Source organism: Phalacrocorax carbo, chromosome 10, assembly GCF_963921805.1.
Source record: "Phalacrocorax carbo chromosome 10, bPhaCar2.1, whole genome shotgun sequence".
NCBI lineage: Eukaryota > Metazoa > Chordata > Aves > Suliformes > Phalacrocoracidae > Phalacrocorax > Phalacrocorax carbo.
Window position 1 is genome coordinate 9,222,382 of NC_087522.1, and position 18,746 is coordinate 9,241,127.

At 41.7% G+C, this 18,746-nt stretch overlaps 2 protein-coding genes and 1 pseudogene across 2 annotated transcripts in view; 1 reads left to right on the forward strand and 2 right to left on the reverse strand.

The window, feature by feature from the left end:
• Positions 1 to 659: 659 nt before the first annotated feature.
• LOC104048512 (melanin-concentrating hormone receptor 1-like) lies at positions 660 to 2,275 on the reverse strand (annotated as a pseudogene).
• A 2,226-nt stretch (positions 2,276 to 4,501) lies between these two features.
• LDAF1 (lipid droplet assembly factor 1) lies at positions 4,502 to 9,723 on the reverse strand. Its single transcript, XM_064461754.1, has 5 exons — positions 9,569 to 9,723; positions 8,147 to 8,285; positions 7,120 to 7,288; positions 6,594 to 6,732; positions 4,502 to 5,366 (listed from the first exon to the last, which is right to left on the reverse strand). Exons 2-5 carry the CDS (start codon positions 8,216 to 8,218, stop codon positions 5,273 to 5,275), a joined length of 474 nt encoding a protein of 157 aa, XP_064317824.1. The 5' UTR covers positions 8,219 to 8,285; positions 9,569 to 9,723; the 3' UTR covers positions 4,502 to 5,272.
• A 1,719-nt stretch (positions 9,724 to 11,442) lies between these two features.
• DNAH3 (dynein axonemal heavy chain 3) overlaps positions 11,443 to 18,746 on the forward strand; it is a 70,606-nt gene continuing 63,302 nt past the window's right edge. Inside the window, exons 1-3 of the mRNA XM_064461775.1 lie at positions 11,443 to 13,083; positions 14,640 to 14,741; positions 17,196 to 17,421. Coding sequence (XP_064317845.1) covers positions 13,051 to 13,083; positions 14,640 to 14,741; positions 17,196 to 17,421 — 361 coding nt within the window. The 5' untranslated portion in view covers positions 11,443 to 13,050. The remainder of the gene's footprint in view (positions 13,084 to 14,639; positions 14,742 to 17,195; positions 17,422 to 18,746) is intronic.

An 18,746-nucleotide genomic window follows, 5' to 3' on the forward strand; every position in this document is an offset into this window, starting at 1 on the left:
GAACTGTCTTCTGGAATGATTGATTTATTCACAATCTGGTTACTTTTCAATATATTTGAGAATATATATTCCACTTCTTGATAACTGCTAATTTTGGAAAATGGGTAGTTTTGCTGGCTTTAAAGTGACAGAAAATGATGTCTCATCCACTGTTAAAGATGATACGGAGCTGGTGTGTTAAAAGGAGATGAAGACATCGTTGTCCTATTGTTTAGAATCTTCATAAAGTATGTTACGGTCTTGAACCATGTTTTTGGGGGAATGATCCAGAACAGTCCAAATTCCTTCTCTCCTCTTTAAAGCAAGTAGTAAACTTGAAACTCCCCAAGTTTCAAACTGGTGGTGGTATCTCAGCCCTGGGCTGCTGCTTGTCTGGAGTCTTGCTCCTAAATGTTTTTAGTGTGTGGGTTGATCTAATAAAATGCCTGAAAGCTTTTCATCTTCTGTGGAGAACGTAATTCGTAGCTGTCAGGAAAGATGTAAATAGGAACAGAAGGCCAAACAAAGCTGCTGCTGCCACTGCTTTGTCTCCAGGCCAGGTAAAGATCCATCCTATAGATGTGGTGGATGGTGTTCACCTGCCTGCCACTGCCTGTGTGTTTGGTTGGGAAAGGAGAGTGGCTGGCTTGCAGGGCATACCCTAATTGCTGCAGGTCTTGCTACTTGCCAGAGATGGACACCAAATGTAGCAGTGGCTGCCCTGACGCAACTGCATCCCCCTGAATGCTTTTGCTCCCATGTGGGGAAGCCTGCCCTGCAGCTGCTGGCCTTACAGGAACACCAAGCTGCCTCTGGAAATTTTGGCCCAGCAAGATGTAAATGAAGGGGTTCATACAACTGCTGGCATAACCTAGGCTGATAACTACATTGTAGGCATAGTAGAAAGGCAGGGTGGGGCGAGTCATGGTGAGCTGGGCCAGTTGTAGGATGTGGAAAGGTGCCCAGCAAATGAAGAAGGCCACGCAAATAGAAACTGCTGTACCGGTCAGTTTTTTTTGTTCATGCCTTGGTGCATCTTTGGCTATTCAATGCTTCTGAGGTCCTGGACATCTTGAGCAGGGTCCTCCTGTAGGCCACTGTGGTGAGGCCAAAAAGGATGGCAAAGACCAGGAAGAATTGGTAGAGAGTGTACAAATAAATATCCCTCTGGGGGTCTGGCAGGCAAATCCCACAGCCTACTAGACCACCAGGCAAAGGGATAAGCTGAACATATATCCACACAGGTGTAATGCCTAGGAAGGAAAGGGCTTGGAGCACACAGATGGCAAGGGTTGCTACAGGGTGCTTCCTGAAGTATGTAGAAGTGAAGGGGTAGACGGTGGCCAGGTAGCAGTCAATGGACATAGCAGTGAGGATGTTGGTGCTGGTGAACTAGCTGTTGGTATCCAGGGCAGTGATGATCTCCCCAAGGCGCCAGGCTCCATTCCCCAGCAGCTGGTGGATGGGGAAGGGCATGCCCAGGAGGAAGAGCAGGTCCACCATGGACAGGCTGCTGCTGAAGACATCTGGGACACTACTGCTAGGGCCAGATTTCCTTAAGACTGTGCAGAAAATGAGGGTGTTACCAATAATGCCCAACAGGCAGATAATACCAAACAGGGTGGGCACAATGAACCTGCCATAGCTCATCCTGCTGAGGTCGCCTGCAGAGACAAGCGTAGGCAGGAGAAAGTCAGCTGTGCCAGGAGGACCCATGAGGACAAGCCTTGTCAATATTCTGGGTTTTAACAGACAATGAGTGCCCTGAATGCAAACAACAGTGGATTTCTTAGGCACACATAAGATGAGGAAGGGCTTTTTGTGTGTGGTTGTGTCTAACCACACAGAGGCACTTTCTCAGCAGCTTTCACAAATGTGTGCATTAAAACATGCGTCTGATCAAATGCACATATACCAGCTCCTTCCCTTCATATGTATGAACACAAAGACACATTAACAATAAAATGGAAGAGCACCAGCATGTATATCATTCCATATATGTGCATGGAGACCCTTTCAAATGCATACTTGTATAAGGAATATGTTTCCATAGATATGTTCATATCTTCAATATATATGTTGCTCAGCTATATGGGTATTGATATTAATATTCAGGCTTTCTTCAAAACCATCTCATGTAAGTGAGCTTTTCTCTTCCCCTGTGCCTACACCTATTATAGTTTATGTACTAATGCACATTTTCACTTGCCTGTTTTTTGCACTTACCTGGCAGAGAAAAGTTTTGAACAGCCTTGGAGCTGTTCAAGCTCTCAGTGTGATTTGTTTTAAAATCCATCCTTCAGGAAAAATTGGTCGCTGTCAGCAGCTTGAAGGTGTTAGTGTTTCATGTGGAAAGAATAAAGGTTGCTGGATCCTGGGAGGTCTGTGGGGCTGCTCTGAAAGCCACTGCTCTAAACATCTGGCTGTTAATGCAGGTTAAAAAGCAGCTCCTCTGCTCCCTGTACCACCACTAGGCAAAAGTGACACTGAGACATAATAAGGCAATGCCTGTCACCTGGCTGGCAGCAGAGTGCTGGAAATACGCTTGCAGGGAGAGCAGAGTTTCGGTTTAGTGCTGAAGGTAGTGAATCAGGATCCACTGACGGTCTAAGCAATGACCTTGTGCTCTGGAGAGGCAAATGGGGCCTGGAAGTAAATAAAATCCACTAAGAATGATGGTTAGCCAGCACTGACAGCACATTTTGCTTTTAGGGTTTGAGTATAAATATCTCAACACAATCCTGCAAAGAATTATCTTAACCTAAAGTTTGCAACAAGATTTGCAAGTGTAGATTGGGGTTAATCTCTCTATATTCTGAAGCAAGATCATCCTGAAGTGGAACGGCACAAGCTGTCTTAGTAAGCCTGTTGAAATCTGGTATTTTCTGGCTGTGCCTGATAAGTTGCAGCACAGATGATAAACAACATCATTGCTTCCCTCCTGCAAAGTGCTTTCTCCATTTCAATTCGAGGTCTCAAGCACAGTAATAGTTATATTTATTTTGTTTTAGGCAGACTGATAGGGGAGAATAGGAGATAAACAAGGGATTTATTTTCAAGGTATGTTTGAAATTACATCAGTTTGGTATGTAAAACAGGCAAGACACTGCAAACATTAAACAAACAAGGTGGTCAACATGTTATAATCAAGTCACACTCATCTCTGCCTTATTTCCCTCATAACCATTAGTCTGCTTTTAGCAGCCTTTAAGCTCCTAGATTGAAGGCATTACTGTATAGAAGTAAGATTTGGAAAATAAGATTAGGCTCAAACTACCCTGATTATGGGGGCCAGTTGTCTGGTGAAAGGCAGGAAGGATTCTGTAATGACTAGAATGCTATTTCAAGGCTTACTTTTTGCTAGCCATAGGGATTTCTAGCACTTGGAAATAATTGTTATTTCAGTACTTCACAGCTCTTATAAGTAGGCACCAGTCCATTTGCACAAGGGATAATATATTCACCAGAGGTGCAAAACACCTTCTTCACCTCAGTGCCCCCAGCACACTGCCTAGTTGGAGTCCCATTTGCTAACATCAATATCTTTCATTTTTTTGCAGTCCAGTGAATACACTGGGGAATTTGCTTTTACAATGTATTACCTACAGCTGTGATGTGTATCACTGGGCAGCACCACACAATGGTTAAGAAAAGCATTCTGTTTTGCCCCCCCTCATCCTTACCTGCTGTGAACTGGCAGAGCTCTACTGTAATTGACAGCTGCTGCAGATTTGATCCTGAAGTGGGAATAACAGCAATGTAAAAAAAATGTACATATATTAATGTTAAATATTTGTTCCCTCTTCTAGATGGATTTCTCCAGGCTGTATGTCATGTAAACACTATCACAGCACTAGCTTTTCTTATAAGGAGAGAAAGCACTTTTCCTGTTTCTTTCATCCCCTCCCCCCTTATACTGTATGAACTGGAAGTTAAAAAACAAAAATAAAATTCTGGCTAGGATAAGGCTTTGAAGCACCTGAAAAAACATTTTATCTACTTACGAAATGATGAAAGAAATCTGTTATGGTCTTCAGTCTGTAAATCTTTCACATTTAACTGGAATTTAGTAAATACTAAAGGTGTTTATGAACTGGTATCAGGGCCTGTCTGTCTCCGGCAGACAGCACCAGAGTAGGGCTAAGGCTGGTTTCACTCTACTGTTGAAGCGTGTACTGAGAAGCTTATCACTGCAGCTGAAAACGTTACCACACGGAACTATGTGGAACACATTATGGCTCAGACAAACTTTGACTCTGTGCTGAAGTCAAATGGCATGTTGGTTCATGCAAAACTAGAGTATTACTCTAATGAAGTCCTTAGGATTCTGCATTTCCTTTACAGGTATGAGAAAGGGAGTAATCTCATGTAATACAAGCTGTCTGCAGTTTGTGCCTCAGCAATATTTGCCAGCCAAAATACTTTTAACTGATCAGAAATATTCTGCTTCAAATGTAGTCTTCCTAGAAGTAGACCTGGAGAACTTGTTTTTACTGTAGAATAAGCAGAATAACAAGACAACCTGGTTAAACAGCACTTTATTAAACTAATATAGTTAGATACTTTCTTGATGCTTAGAAATACCATAGCATTTGAAAAAAATGAAAAAAAAGTTTAAATAATATACAAGAAGTTACAACTGAGAAGCAAAACAGGCATTTTAAATACCCAAAGAAACACAACAAAATGCAAGATGTAATTGCGTACCACTGATGTGATGAGGCAATAAGGAAAATATCCCTTCAGAATAATGCAACATCTAAAGGTATATAAAAGCTTATAGCATAACTTAACATATGATAGAACCCAATTTTCCTCTTATACACATAAAACATTAGCATGGTGTGCTCATACTATTTTAACAAAGGCTGTTAAGGCTTAAAAATATTTTTTAACATTCAAAACACACTTCTGGTGTTCTGAGCTTTGACACTTATGTATCAAAATGACCAACTGCTACATACAAATTTCAAGATAGTACATCCAGAATTCTAGTAACAAATGGGAAGTAAAATACCTGCCTACCCTTCCTTTCACCTAATTGTCACTGACTTAACAGTAGCTGTTATTATTACATCCTTTTACCAAATTCTTTGGAACATTCCATCATGCACATAAACTTAATATTGCAATGGACTGCTGCTTAACAGTTAGTATTAGTTTTACAGGGACAATGTAAAATGCATACTGATTTCTTCAGTTCCCTTAAGGAGTGCACAGAGGTTGAATGCTCAATGAGTACACAATTACATTGCACAGGTCAAAGTAGTACAGTTAAGTGGCAGAAACCCACTTATTCATTCTTTCCATTGCTGGCAGAAAGATCCAAGGCAGAAGGACTCTTCTGCGGCAAACTTCCGTTAACTTCTTGCTTCCTTATCTGACCCCTGTATACAGGAGAAAAGAATAGTTTTTTACGGAAGAACAGACTGTAATTATTGCCATTTAATTTTTTGCTCAAAAAAACTGAGCAATGTGAGATGTAATCCTGACTGAGGCTACTGGAACATCTGCGGCTGGTCTGCTAGAGCTTCTCTGAAACACACAGGAACATAAGAAGAGCAGATGTGTTCTGTTTTAACATGAAAGCTGTAAGTATGACTGGTCTGTAGATTGGGCTGCATATTCAGATATGCTAGGGAAAAAATGAAGCTTTTCTGGAATTGGTGGGCAATGTTATGGACCTGGCAGCATGCCCTGGAGTAGTGGTACAGAGCCCTGGAACAAATGGCCTTGCACCGTGGTGTTGTCATCCTGATGACATAACGTGCTCCACAGGCAGTTTTGTGTCCCTGAGAGCTGTGCAAGCACTGCTGTGCTGAAGGAGCAAACTGAGAAAGTCTAGGAGGGAGCAGCTGTAATTTTTCTTCTTGCTCTTCCCTATGCTTAAGAAGTGATTATTATTATTCATTCCCTGGTAGATATTTAAGCGGGCAATAGGTGGCACTCCAGCACAACCTGTTACTGCCTCTTACTCCAAGCCAGATGCTTGATAAAAGCATGGCTAAGGCAATGCTGACTGAAATAGGCCTCCAAGCCTGAAGTACTGGGAGACATGACTGGCATACAGTCCATGCGCAGCATCCAGCAAAACCTGTAATTTCTATTTTGGCCACGCTGTCCTTTCTAAGTACCCCTCTGCCTATCCCAAATCTGCAACTAATTTTGGTCCACTACTCTACAAATGCAGGTAAGCAGAGATAACTGGGTCATCATGCAGAAAGAACTGCAAAAGGTTCATCCTCTAGGCAAATTCCAATTTGGAAGCGTGTTTTAATAACATTTAAAGTAACAAATATTCTGAGTCAGACAAAGCTATATTTTATTGCTTGATGTCATGTTGTGCTAGCACATGCACATTTAAAGACTATTTACATTTCCTCTTTCCTAAATAGGAAAGAGGGCATGTATTAACTCTCATTAAAATATATACTGATGATTAGACATTTATATGCTGCACATTAAGCCACCAGGGTAGCCAAAGATGCTCTAGCTTTCAAGAAACATTTGTTCGACTAGCAACAGTGGCTCACTTAGAATAAACGAAGTCATCAATGCAGTAGTACCATTGCAGAATTCGAAATCCAAACATGGATCAAGACATCAATACTCACCTTGAAGCATACCAGTAGTTGACCAGAGTTGAAAGAACGATGTAACAAACACTAAGTACTCCAGAAACACCCAGTGAAATTGCACCCAGGCCACACAGCACGCAAAGCAGGGTTATGCCACCTATGGCTATTACAACACCTAATAAAAGAAAAGCAGTTTTATTTAAGCAAGTTTATATACAAACAGATTAGAAGAGCTGACATTCTACCACAACCCCAAATTCAAACCATTAAACAGTCTGCAATCAACTAGCCAGCAGCTATAAAATCTAAGCATGGTTAAGATAACTGGCTTAGCCATTCCCTGGCGGCTGAGATGAGAAAGGGAAATTGGACTTCCCCTGTATAGACTACAGTTAATCAGATTACTATCCTTGTATTAAGAGTTTCACTACTGCTGAGACCTGAGGACTATGTACAGAAATCATCAATTGCTTCAACTGGAAACACCAGAAGGAAGAAGAAGAAAAGGAAAACACGTCATGCCTTAAAAGGGAATAAGTAAGTACATGCATGCATACAATACCTTCCATAACTATCACACCAATACAGGCCATTATGGCTGTTGTAACAACAAAAATCAGGAAAAATGCAACAGGAATAGCAGACACTGCAATAAACATGAGGAGTGATAAGGCAACAAAAGGATGATCATCTAAATATTGGCCAACGCGAGAATTCATAAATGCAACTACCTGTGGATGAAAGAAAAACATTTCAGATTTTGTTTTTATCTCATCATAGATAACTTCTAAAGCTAAAGTCTGCAGCTTGAACAGAGGGCAGCTGTTAACTCCATCTCAAAAGCATGAGGACTTATTGCAAATTTAGGTAACTGCATAGCAAGTATAATTCTACCACCAACAGACAGGTTTCTCTTGGACTTCCCAGCTCCACTCTTGCACAAATTTTAAAAGAAACACCACCACTGAAAACAAGTGAAAAAACCAAATCACAGTTTAGCTCCACAGATTTCAGTGGGGTCTCAACAGCTATGATTTTGATCTAGAGAACTGTATTTGTTAAGGGGAAAAAACCATAACATTTTAAAATTATGATGATTTTCCTTTTTTCCATGCCTGAGTAAAATCTTCAACCTGCTTATTTATTGAGCGTAAGTACAGTGCAGGCATGTCTGTATCACATAGTTGTTAGGAATTTAATTATAATGTTACTGGTAGAAAAAAAAATATTTTTACAGAGGCAGGCATTTTACTGTAGTAGAGACATTTCCCTTCCCTTAAGGAAATACGTATTCTAGTTTTAGTTCTTCTTATAGCAGCACAACCATTTCACTAAAATGCCACTCTACTATCTCAAATGATTATACCAGTAAAACACAGATGTGCAGAACAGGCTTCCCTTTTTCCTGATTGCTGAAGGTGTGGGAGGATGGCCCTTCCCACAGGCTCCTCAGTGCTCACTTAAAAAGGGAGTGCAAATTTTCTCAAGAAAAAGTTTTGAAATTGCATTTAAGTAAACTGCGGTGTGCTATTCTGAGAGTTATGAAAGGAGTATCTTCATAAATATATAATATTATAATCCAGACCCACATTTGAGTTGCTGTGGATGGACTGCACCACGGAGTGCCATTGCTTCTGCAGCTCTTGCATTTCTTTAGACATGTTGTAATCCTCAGCCACGATTGTGGTTCTTCTGGACAACCAGTTCTCACCCAGCCATCCAATTTTCCTTAAAATTAAGCTACAGTTAATAACAGGCTCATGCAGATGTTTTGTGAAAACTAAATATTTCTTTTGCAAAAAGAGAGAATGTAGATTTCAGATGCTAATGTGAGTCACAGAGTCTAAAACATTACTTTTACAGAACTACCTTTAATGTAGGGGGCTCATCCATGAAAGCTCTTCTGAAACTCCCAAAGCCAAGTATCAAGATACAAGGTGACTCTCACCTTCTTCCTTTATAACATTAACCCTGTATTTAACCGCGAGAGTGTTGAATTACCAGTAAAAAGGTCAATTCTAAATATCTGCATGGACAATTTATCGCTACTAGTGCTGGAAACTTGTAACACATCAATGAGACTTGGTTTTGTGAGTACCCTCACGTTCAGAACTGAGACCATACCCCCACACAGCTTCAAAACTCTGCAAATAAAGGCAAAACACTTTCAAATGCTCCGAACATATTTAATTATGACAGTTTAAAGGCACCTTCTGCTCAAAACCCTCCCTTCCCCCACAAAAATGTCATCTGTTGTTGCTAAGGAGACCCCCACCAGGGGAAGACGAAAAGATGCAGCTTCCTGCTTGCAAATCGAAACAGTCACCGTGTCAGTATTACTGTTCAGTACACGATCCCTCCCTTCGTTTACACAGTATTTCACAGAGCAGCGGCTGACTTCTCGTTCGCAGCAGCGCTGCCCCAGGGCCGCTCCCGCCGGGGCGGCCAGCCCCCCCGAACGCTCGCTCGCAGCCAGGCAGCGCTCTCACCACCACCCGCCGCCTCCACCGGACACTTAAGTCGAGGTCCGGGGCCGGTTAATGACACCCAGCCATGCCTCCAGCGCCGAAGCGCGCTGCCGCTACCCGCGGCCGTTGCCCTTCAAGCAGCAGCCCAAAGGCGGCGACCGGGCCGCCACCTCGGCCTACCCCGACCCGCGGCGCCGGGGCACAACGCGGGTCGCCCCGCACCAAGCCACCGCGCGCAGACAACGTGGGGTGGGCGGGAGCCCCGCAGGGCTGAGGGGACCGCGCTGCCCCGCCGCGGGGCTCCGCGCCGGCGGCTGGGGGGGCCATCGCGGCGGGCCGGGGCCGGCTGCCCGCCCGAGCCAAGGGAGGTAAGGGGGGGCCCGGCTCCGGCTCCCGCGGGGCTGCGCCGCGCTGCCGCCGGCGGCCCTGCCGCTGCGACCAAGCGGCTTGGGCTGACAGGCCGCCCCGCAGACCCCAGCCAGGCGGAGCGGGGCGGCGCCGCTCCCCGCCCGCCTTCCGCCGAGCCGGGGCCGTCCCTCTCACCTGCGGCTGCTGCCCGCCGGGCCGCAGCCCCTCTCGGCGGCTCGCCCTCCTGCCCTCCCGATGCAACGCCCGGCGCGGCCCGGGCTGGGCCTGAGAGGGCTGAGGGGAAGCGCCGCCGCCTTCTCGCCGCTGTCTCCTCCCCGCGGGGGGCGGCGGGCAGGGCCAGGCGCCGGGGGAGGCAGAAGCGGAGCGTGGGCCGGGGCAGGGCCACGCGTGGGGTTTTCAGTAGGGAGGGGGTTAGGTAGGTGTCCGCCAGCCAGCGAGGTTTTAGAGGCTTTTCTTTATTTCGCTTTATCGCTCTTCAGTGTCCCCCTTTCTGTCCTGCCGTTCACCCCCCCCAGGCCCTGCCTCAACCGCCCGAGTCTGGGCGCTCTCAGGGAGTGCCCCAGGGTTTTGTGCTGCTTTAGGATTCGCTGCCTTGAGCTTTTTCAATAGTTGTCGAAAAAGGACTGCTGAGCTGTGCCTCACGACTCCGTGTGCCAGGAGTTGCTGAGATACGTGTCTATAATCCCACCGACCCCGGCTAGAGGGGTTGCAGCTGGTGGAGCGGGAGGCAAGGAAGGCAGCTCTTAGTGAATTCCGACTGCTCAGGCACTCACGCTGCGCGATGTAGTGGAACGGTAGCTGTGAAACGCGTAGCTGGCATAACCACCTCCCCGTCTCTGGTTGGTTGTTCCTACACGTTTGCACCCTGTCCTGCTGCCTCCACGGGTGTTCGGGTGGCCACGTGGCAAATCTGTTTGGGGAGGTGCTCCATGTGAGGAATAATTATTTTAAAAATTCGGGTGGATTTTCAGCAAGATCAGTGCATCCTACGGTGTCCCAGCAGTTGTGCTGTGATTAGGAAGGCCTACGCTGAGCAAGTGGCAGCAGGGTGGGAGGCAAATGGGGCTGTTCATCACAGAAATGATGCTTGGTGAGGTGTGTTGCACAATGGTTTGGCCTGGAAGCTTTCCAGCGCCATCATGACAGTGTTACCTGCAAATGTGAAGCTTCAGTGAATTCCCAGCTTTTGCTATGTACAATTTTTCATGCTGTAAATTACAGTCAGAAATTAGTAAAATATTAATGTTTTCATGACTGCTTTATTGACTCTTTTTGATTGGTGCCACCCATGAGAGTATTGCAAAACTTAACAGTTTCATGATTTTTTTTAAAGGCAACAAAATAAATAGCATGTTTAATTTGGAGTGTGCTGGTCTTATAATGCAAAGAGAGGTTTTATAAAACGTGGGGGCTTTAACGTATTAGACTGGCAGAGTTCTGTGTCTTTGGGGTGCTGACTTCTACAGATATGAGGATCTGTGCAGATGGGGGATGTAAGAAAGACTTGCATATTAATGCAGATTTGGACCATGGGCTCTAAAAGCCCAGCACGAGATACCTGCAAGAAGAGGATGGTGAGGGCAAGTTTATTTTGCTTGAACTGTTAAAGTGCTTATATCTCATATCATTAAAGTGCAGAGTGTATTGATAGTAGACCAGTGCATCTAAAATTAAGTTTCAATTTGTTGCTTTTATATAATTTTTTTTTTAAAGTGAGCATAGGGAAAAACTAACCAGTCAAATTATGGTGTGACATAATGCAGTCATAATGGCACTATAACGTTTAATGCCTCCACTAAGTTTAGAAGTATATTGGTGATTTGAAATTTCTGACTGTTTTTGAAATATGCTGTAGCTGCGGTTTTGGAGATAGTCTTTACATATTAGTAAATTAATTTTCTGCTATGCATAATTATTTCTTATGTTAAAAAGTCACGTAAAATTTCTTTCTATATAAAATAACTTTTTAATGTACAGCAGTACAAGTAATTTATTTAACTTCAAAGTGCATGCATATATAGGCATCCGAGTTGTTGTGTGCAGAGGAACAGTAGCTACAATAACTTGCTTAATTGAGCTTGTCTTCATGCCAGCGTCAGCTTGAATTAACAGGAAAATACTCGTGTGGCAAACTAGCACTGAAGTATTTGGAGAGTTACCACATACACTAGCTGAGCAATTGCCAGCTCCAGCACTAGCAGCCCTGGTTCGTTACCTCACACTTTTGTCTTGTGTTTAAAGAGCAGCTTAGTTTATGGTAGGAACTTTCGCTTGTGGCCAAGCAGGAACAGTGTTCCATTTTTATTTGTTTCTAGGTCAAGATATAAGGAAAACAGTGCTGTTAAATCGGGAATATCAGCCGTTCTCACAGTTTAGAGAAAATAGGATAAAAAATAGCATCCAAAGATTTTGGCAAAGTTAAAATGGAAGCTTTGCTGTGTTGGCAGGACATGTACAAGGCCTCTCTTGAGGGTCAGTATAAGGAGACTGCACTAGATTTCATGTCAGATGGTAATAATTCCCATTTGTGAAGAAATTTGATGGAGGACTCTTTCAGGAGATAGTGACAACTGTGAGTGGGAGGCAAATGCATACCAGCAGACTTAGAGGGATTAGGAGTACAAGTGTCCCACCTGCTGTCTTTGGATCTTCAGGGAATTTGATTCGGAATGGTGGAAGGTGATGGAGATGTTTGGGGTCAGGATTTTGAATTTTTTTTTTTCTAGTTCTCCCTAAGAAGTTTGAGTTTATACAGCCTTTATTGTTCTGGAAGCTCCCTTGCTGTGTGCAGTGTTTTCATACAAATGTCAGAATATCTCAGATGTCTTAGGACTACATTTTTAGTAGCTTTTGGACGTAAAATGAACCTGTGCAGTTGCTCATTGGTTCCAGAACTGAATCTCCCTGACCACAGCTTGGCGCAGCACTGCACTGAAAGAGGCTGGTTTTTCTCCATTGGGGGAAGGAAGGGAGGAGGGAATTCCTGTCTCCAAGCACCAGCCTTGCTGTAACTGGGGAAACAAAGCTGAGGACTGAAAGGCAGAGTGTCAGAGAAGTTCACCAAGCTGGAGCTGGCAGAGGGACTGGTAACAAGGGTGTCTGCACGTAGTGCCTGCTCTTATCTTACCCTGCTCACTCATGCACTCTGTGGATGTGTAACGCATGCTGGACATCTCTCTCTTTCTCTTTTCCCATTCCTTTTGATGTGTGCTTATTTCTCATGGCAATTAATGTCTGGCTCCATCTGCTGTAAGCCTCAATTAAGGGCTCAGAGTCCCTGGGACATTAGAACAGAACAGGCAGTGGGAAGGAAACTGGTTTTGGAGAAATTGGAAAAAGCATGGTGGAAAACGTCTTCCTTGGAAGACATTTGGAAAGAGTTAGATTAAGGTGAAAAGTGAACTTGAAGAGGAATGGAGAAAAAGAGAGTGTGTGGTTTGGAGGGGAAGAAAGCTTAGTGTTGTAAACATGGAATAAGGTAGCTGGAGGAGAGATTTTTCTTCTTCCTGGCAGTTGGGATAGGAAGCTGGTTGTTTTGACACCTTGTGTAGTACCTGAAATGAGTCTCTCATTCTTTTCCAGTGCATGTAACGACACGGATGCTTATATTGAGGGAGAGGACCAAAAACTTCTAAACAAACAAAAGACAAAGCAAAATGAAGCCAACACAGAGCCCGAGGCTCCTGAGGGTAAGTTCTTTCTGCAATGAGTGTGAAAGTTTGATACTTTTCAAAATTTAAGATTAAATTGGCCATTGCTGGTAGCTAGTGGTTTGACATTGGAAGAACTCTTGTTTGGAGACAGTCATTCTTGCTGAATATTCTTTAGACCTAACCCTTAATAATATACTTCTTACTAAGAATTCCTTTGCTCTCAGGTATTTAATTTTTGAAAGGTTAAGTGGGATATAAATCAAGAGTTGCTTTAGAATGAACAATGGCTTTCTTAATAACTCTTATACCTTTAAGAATGAACAAATCTCCTAATAAACTGCATGGTTTATTCATTTTTAAAGTACCCTAAGGCCCAATCCTTCAGTCATTAATCAAGAACAATTCATGCTGTCTTTAGTGAAATATGCCTGGTAGTGATAATGTGTTGATTTCTACATGTCTGTGTAGGGGCACACTGGGGAATACCAAGGAGGTAGATCAGATCAGTCCTTTCTCAAATTTTACTTCTGAATGGGCTCTACTTTGATATTGAGGCAGGCACAATTTTGTCTGCTGGAAAACTTGGTTTGGGCAGCCTAGTTTTCCAGTCATGTATCAGAAAGCAATAACTACTTGACAAAAATGCATTAAAAATTATGTGAAAAATGATTATACATTATTTAAACATAATTGTATTGGGTAATAACTTTCTGTTTCATGCTGGTTTAATTCACTCCTGGTTTAATTCAGTGATGTTCGGATACCACATAATTCCACCTCTTTTTTTCTGATAGTGTCACTGTGTATTTGGGAATTTGTTCCTCACAAATCTCCTAAACATATTTGATTTAGAAAACTCAAAGCAGACTAGGGGTGAGGTTTTCGCCCATGCTAAGGAAAGTTGCCATTCCAAAACATCTTAAAACACTTCGAGGCTAAATTATCCTGAGAAAATATCCTTAGAGAACTTTGTTTGGAGTCCTGGAAGGCCACCTTAAAGTATTGTCACCTTGAGGAGGTGGAACATAGTCCTAAGACATACTAGGTATTCTGACATTTGTACTAAAACACTTTGCAGAGTCCTGTGAGTAACCTGCTGTTCCAGTGGCACCCTGGCAATATAGCTTCATCTGAAACTGGGTTGTTATGGACATGTCAAAAATCTAGTGGTTTTTTTTTTTCTCCCCAGTGATGCCCTGCATTTCTGTTCTGCAGTTCACACAACTTGGACTGTCAGTTTGGCAGTCTGGTAGGCTTTAATATTTTAATATCTAGTGTTTATACCATTACAAACTCTGCACAACATGTGGAGTTTTTAGTATAACTAAAAATATTTAAAACAATTTCAATTGTTTTCAGTGATACAAAAACATTGTTTGTGGTTTTATCAGATGACTAAAACAACAGTGCAATCTGAAAACCTGTTTTGCTGAGGAACCCGCTCCACAGAATGTCTGTTTCCTTAAAATTAAAGAAGTCGCAATGCATAATTTTCAATGAAAACTGAAAATCTCTGTTCTTTCTGAATCAATCTTTTTTCAAAACAGCGTATTTCATAAATGCGTTTGAAGCTGTTTTTCATTTCTTTCTAGTCACAAAATGATTCTGTGTATAACATGAGTCATGCAAAACGGTTACCAGAGTTACCGCCCCTACCTGCTTCTGCTTCAGCTGCACCTTCAGAATTGTATCAGGTATGTGCTCTCCCCTTTATGTCAGGAAATACATTATATTACGTGTTTTAGGCATCGTATATTATCAGGTCTGAGGTAAATGAAGTAAAGATAGGAAAACCTATTTAAATCACTAAGTTAGAGTACAAAGCAGATTGTCAGGTACCTCATTAGAGCTGCTATTACTTAGAAAAGTGTTGTTACAACTTCTGTTATGATTTGGATATTAAACCTTGGCTGTTTAAATCTGTCATTTATAGTTAATTATTTGCTGTTAAATTTTGGATTAAATATTTTGCATTTAAGTGTCTGGGGAAGGAAACAAATAGTAGAAATATTCTTCTTCCAAACAAATTGTGATTCCACCTGTGTTGTTTCCTCTGACCCCCCCGCCCCACATCCCAGTACTTTATAGCAGAGCACAAAAAAAAAAAGTTATACTGCTGTTCCAAAAACCACCTGGGCGCTTGACAGGTGCAGCATTGATCAGAATGGATAGCTTTACAGCTGCACAAGTACAATCTATGCTGTGTGACACAAATAAAGGTTACATATGAGGGCTGTCTTTCCCCACCGTAAGTACCTCACCGTTGCTCATTTGGCTCATTTGTGTCAGCACTTCAGTTCATCTAAGATGTTTTTCTTTAGAAGGATATTGTTTGTGAAGAAATTGAAGTAGTTTTTGATGGAAAATGGGTTATTTTGGACTTTGTTTGAAAATAGGAAATTTTAGGTGCAACATATACTCTAAAATAAAGGTTAAAAAGTGAAAATTATTCATTGAAGATTTACATTAAAATCCTTTATTTTCATGCAAAAATCAGTCGGACTTCTGGGGATGTGTTAAGGGTTTATATAAGACGTGGGAGCTGATTTAGCCAGTCCTGAAAGCTTTGTGTCGCATAAGCAGTAGATTTTTGCCAGGTGACTTACTTTCTTCTTCTGCAGAAACAGCTCTCTGACCAACTTTTTGCCCAAGGGCTTCTCATGGGTATCACCATTAGCAAGGCTGTGCACCCAGAAAGCTGTCCTACCTAGTGGGGAAGAAATAATATAGTTTACAAACCGGGCCCATTAAAAGAGCAGATGAGAATTTAGAGCTGACTTCAGCAGTTCCGAAAGACACAGGGTGACTTTCTGCGGAAAATCTCTGATTTATTTTTAATTCTTGTATCATTTTGTCCCCCAAAACTGTAGTTCAGGGACCTACCCGCTTGTTTAGTGTGTACAGTGGAAGAAATTGAACTCAAAAGTTTCTGCGAACTTTCAGAAGCCAATTTAAGGAGTGTGATTGCAGCAGTAGTGTGAATGCCTTTTTCTTCGCTGATAAGATTAGCCCTGCCAGTCAGAAGAAAAATACAAGGCAGATGTAATAATCTTGCCTTAGCCTGTATTTCAGGTTGACAAACAGTATTGTTGTCACTAAAGCTCATGTTAGACTAAAAAAAGAAAATTCATAGCTGCATCTATAGGTTAAATGAAAAGAAGCTGTTTTGTGCTTTAGTATGCTATCCTCTCAGAGGTCATAAAATGCTGAGAAGATGAGTTTAACTGCAGCTCCTGAGGCAAAGGCAAGTGAAATGAGGGAAGCAAAGATGGGATGTCATGAATGTAGTTAGAAGCTTTTTCTGAGAATGATCTAAAACTGGTGATGGTAATGCTGCATTGTAAAGAGGAAAAATGGGTAATAGGGATATCGCTGTGTTACTCCAATGAAGTAAAAAATCATTAAACAAGATGTAACACAGAAACAAGCTAAGTATGAATTTAGACTAAAAGCTTTAGGAGCCATGGTATGAAGTACATTTGTGATTCTGTCTTAGGTACATTTTCTTTCTGGAAGTATCTTGAGAAACATACTTATCGACCCCACATCCCTTATGTCTTTGAGCTATCTCATTAAAGTTTAGACATCAGGACTGTTGACAAGCCAGTCAATAGATACCAAGTCACCTGAGAAAACATGGAATGAACAGACAGAAGAAATCTATTACAAATCCTGTATTGATGTGGGAGAGAGGGAAAGAAGAGAAATGAATTTGTTAACTTGTATTATTCAACTATGACAAGGATTGAGTGCTAAAATTAGACACATCATTAACAAAGGCTTGAGGAATAAGAATTTTCTAAATTTAAGCAAATGGAAAGAGAAGAAGAAAAGAAGCAAGATGGAGATGTGGGGGAATAGGGAGTACTAGATAATGTACTAATGCCTTCTCTTTTTTGTAAATAAGAACTTGATTATGCAAAAAAATATGCATGAGTACTCCTACGGAAGCGTGTAAAATTATCCTTATACATGTGTGGAACATCAGGGTCTAAAAATAGATTGGTGGTCAAATGACTCTAAGTCAGACTTATGTATTTGCTCTTTATGCTAATTGATCTTTAACCGTGTTCTAGCTCTAAGAAGACCCTTTAAATTACTGTGCTATGTAAAACTAATGCCTTTTTTTTTTTCTTTCCCAATTTCAGCTTGTCCTTAAGAGCAGCTGTTACCCTCCTTTGATGCAACAAGCATCATGGACTTTGGCAGCTCCATTCAAAGAACAGAGTTACTATCGAAGCCCAAGTGACTCCATAGCTAATAACTATACTCTTACTGCACGGGATTTAAAATTGAAAAATGTGCACAAATTAAAGTCCTCTTCAGTGACAGGGGCATCGCTGGGTTCAGCAGAGCAGAGAACAGCCTCATGGTGTATCCATATTTGAATGTGTTTATAAGTTAGCCTTGCTTGTTCTATACATTTTTATCTCTAATTGCTTATCTGTTAAAGCATCATCCCTGGAAAAATCACTTATCCCTAATAAATGCTTACAAGCTTACCACCTCAGGGTCGGTATAGACAAATTTCCAAAAGCATGCATAACTTTATTAAAGGTAAGACCAGTTTCTGATTAATTAGTTAGGTCTATCCCTCCAAATAATCAAATGCAATTTTTCGAAGGAATTGTTTGCAAAGCAGAGAATGACCAAAATACAAGTTAGCTCTTATTACTGCTAGAAGTAAAAGTTAGTACCAGCATGAAACCAGAAACAAATTTCATGTGCACCTGTTACGCTCATAGTCATGAGTCTTGCATAGCAAACAAGGTGGGGAACAGGCATTAAAATATTTACTTAAGGATCAAAATCCAAGAAATGTTGTGTAATACACTGTTTACGTCTAAACCATGTAATGGACTGTGCATACATATGTAAATCTTACGATATGAGATATTATATGCTGTTGATTCAACAATGACATTGTGATATACAGTAAATAAGGTTATGGGTTGTAATACTCTTGCTATTTAAGTTTACCAATATGTATATATATGAAACATTTTACAACAACGAGTTGTTTAGGCTTTAAGCATCTTATCAGCTGTCAAATTAACTCCATTACTTAGTCTGAAAATTCCCAAGTTAGTTATTAATGAGCTTTATTTCCTAATATCTAGTTAAATGTCCTCTGTATCAAGGGTAAGGCATTCATAAACCATAGTTTTCTACATACTGTCAGTCTGTCTGCGAATGTACTTATCCTGCATTGTTTTTGCTTTGCTTCCCTGAAGTGTCAGAAATTGTTTTGTTTCCCTGGGATAGATGAGACATAATAGCTTCAATAACTGCTTAGTCCACTTGTACGCTATTTAAGAAGGGCTGGGTTTGTTATTTGGATCTCTTTAACAGTTTCTTTATCATACACCTGATTCTTCTACTCTGTGTACTTCGCCAGTATGTGGGTGGGAAGTGGGAAGCAGGTCATGGTACTTTTCTTGGTGAAAAGGCATGATATATTAATTTTGTTAAAAGGTCTGTTTATTTGTACTCTGGAAAGCACATGGTAATAGTTTGCACTTCTCAGATTTTTTCACAGTATGTTTGGTGGAACTATGCATCTTATAGAAGTGCTTTTATATTCAAAATATAAAGTCCCTGTGCAGAAAATATGGTTTGTGCAAGGGGCTACGTAAGCACTGAAGTCTGAAGCATGAGCTGAATGCTTTCCTGAAGCTATTTTGTAGTCCCAGAGTCAG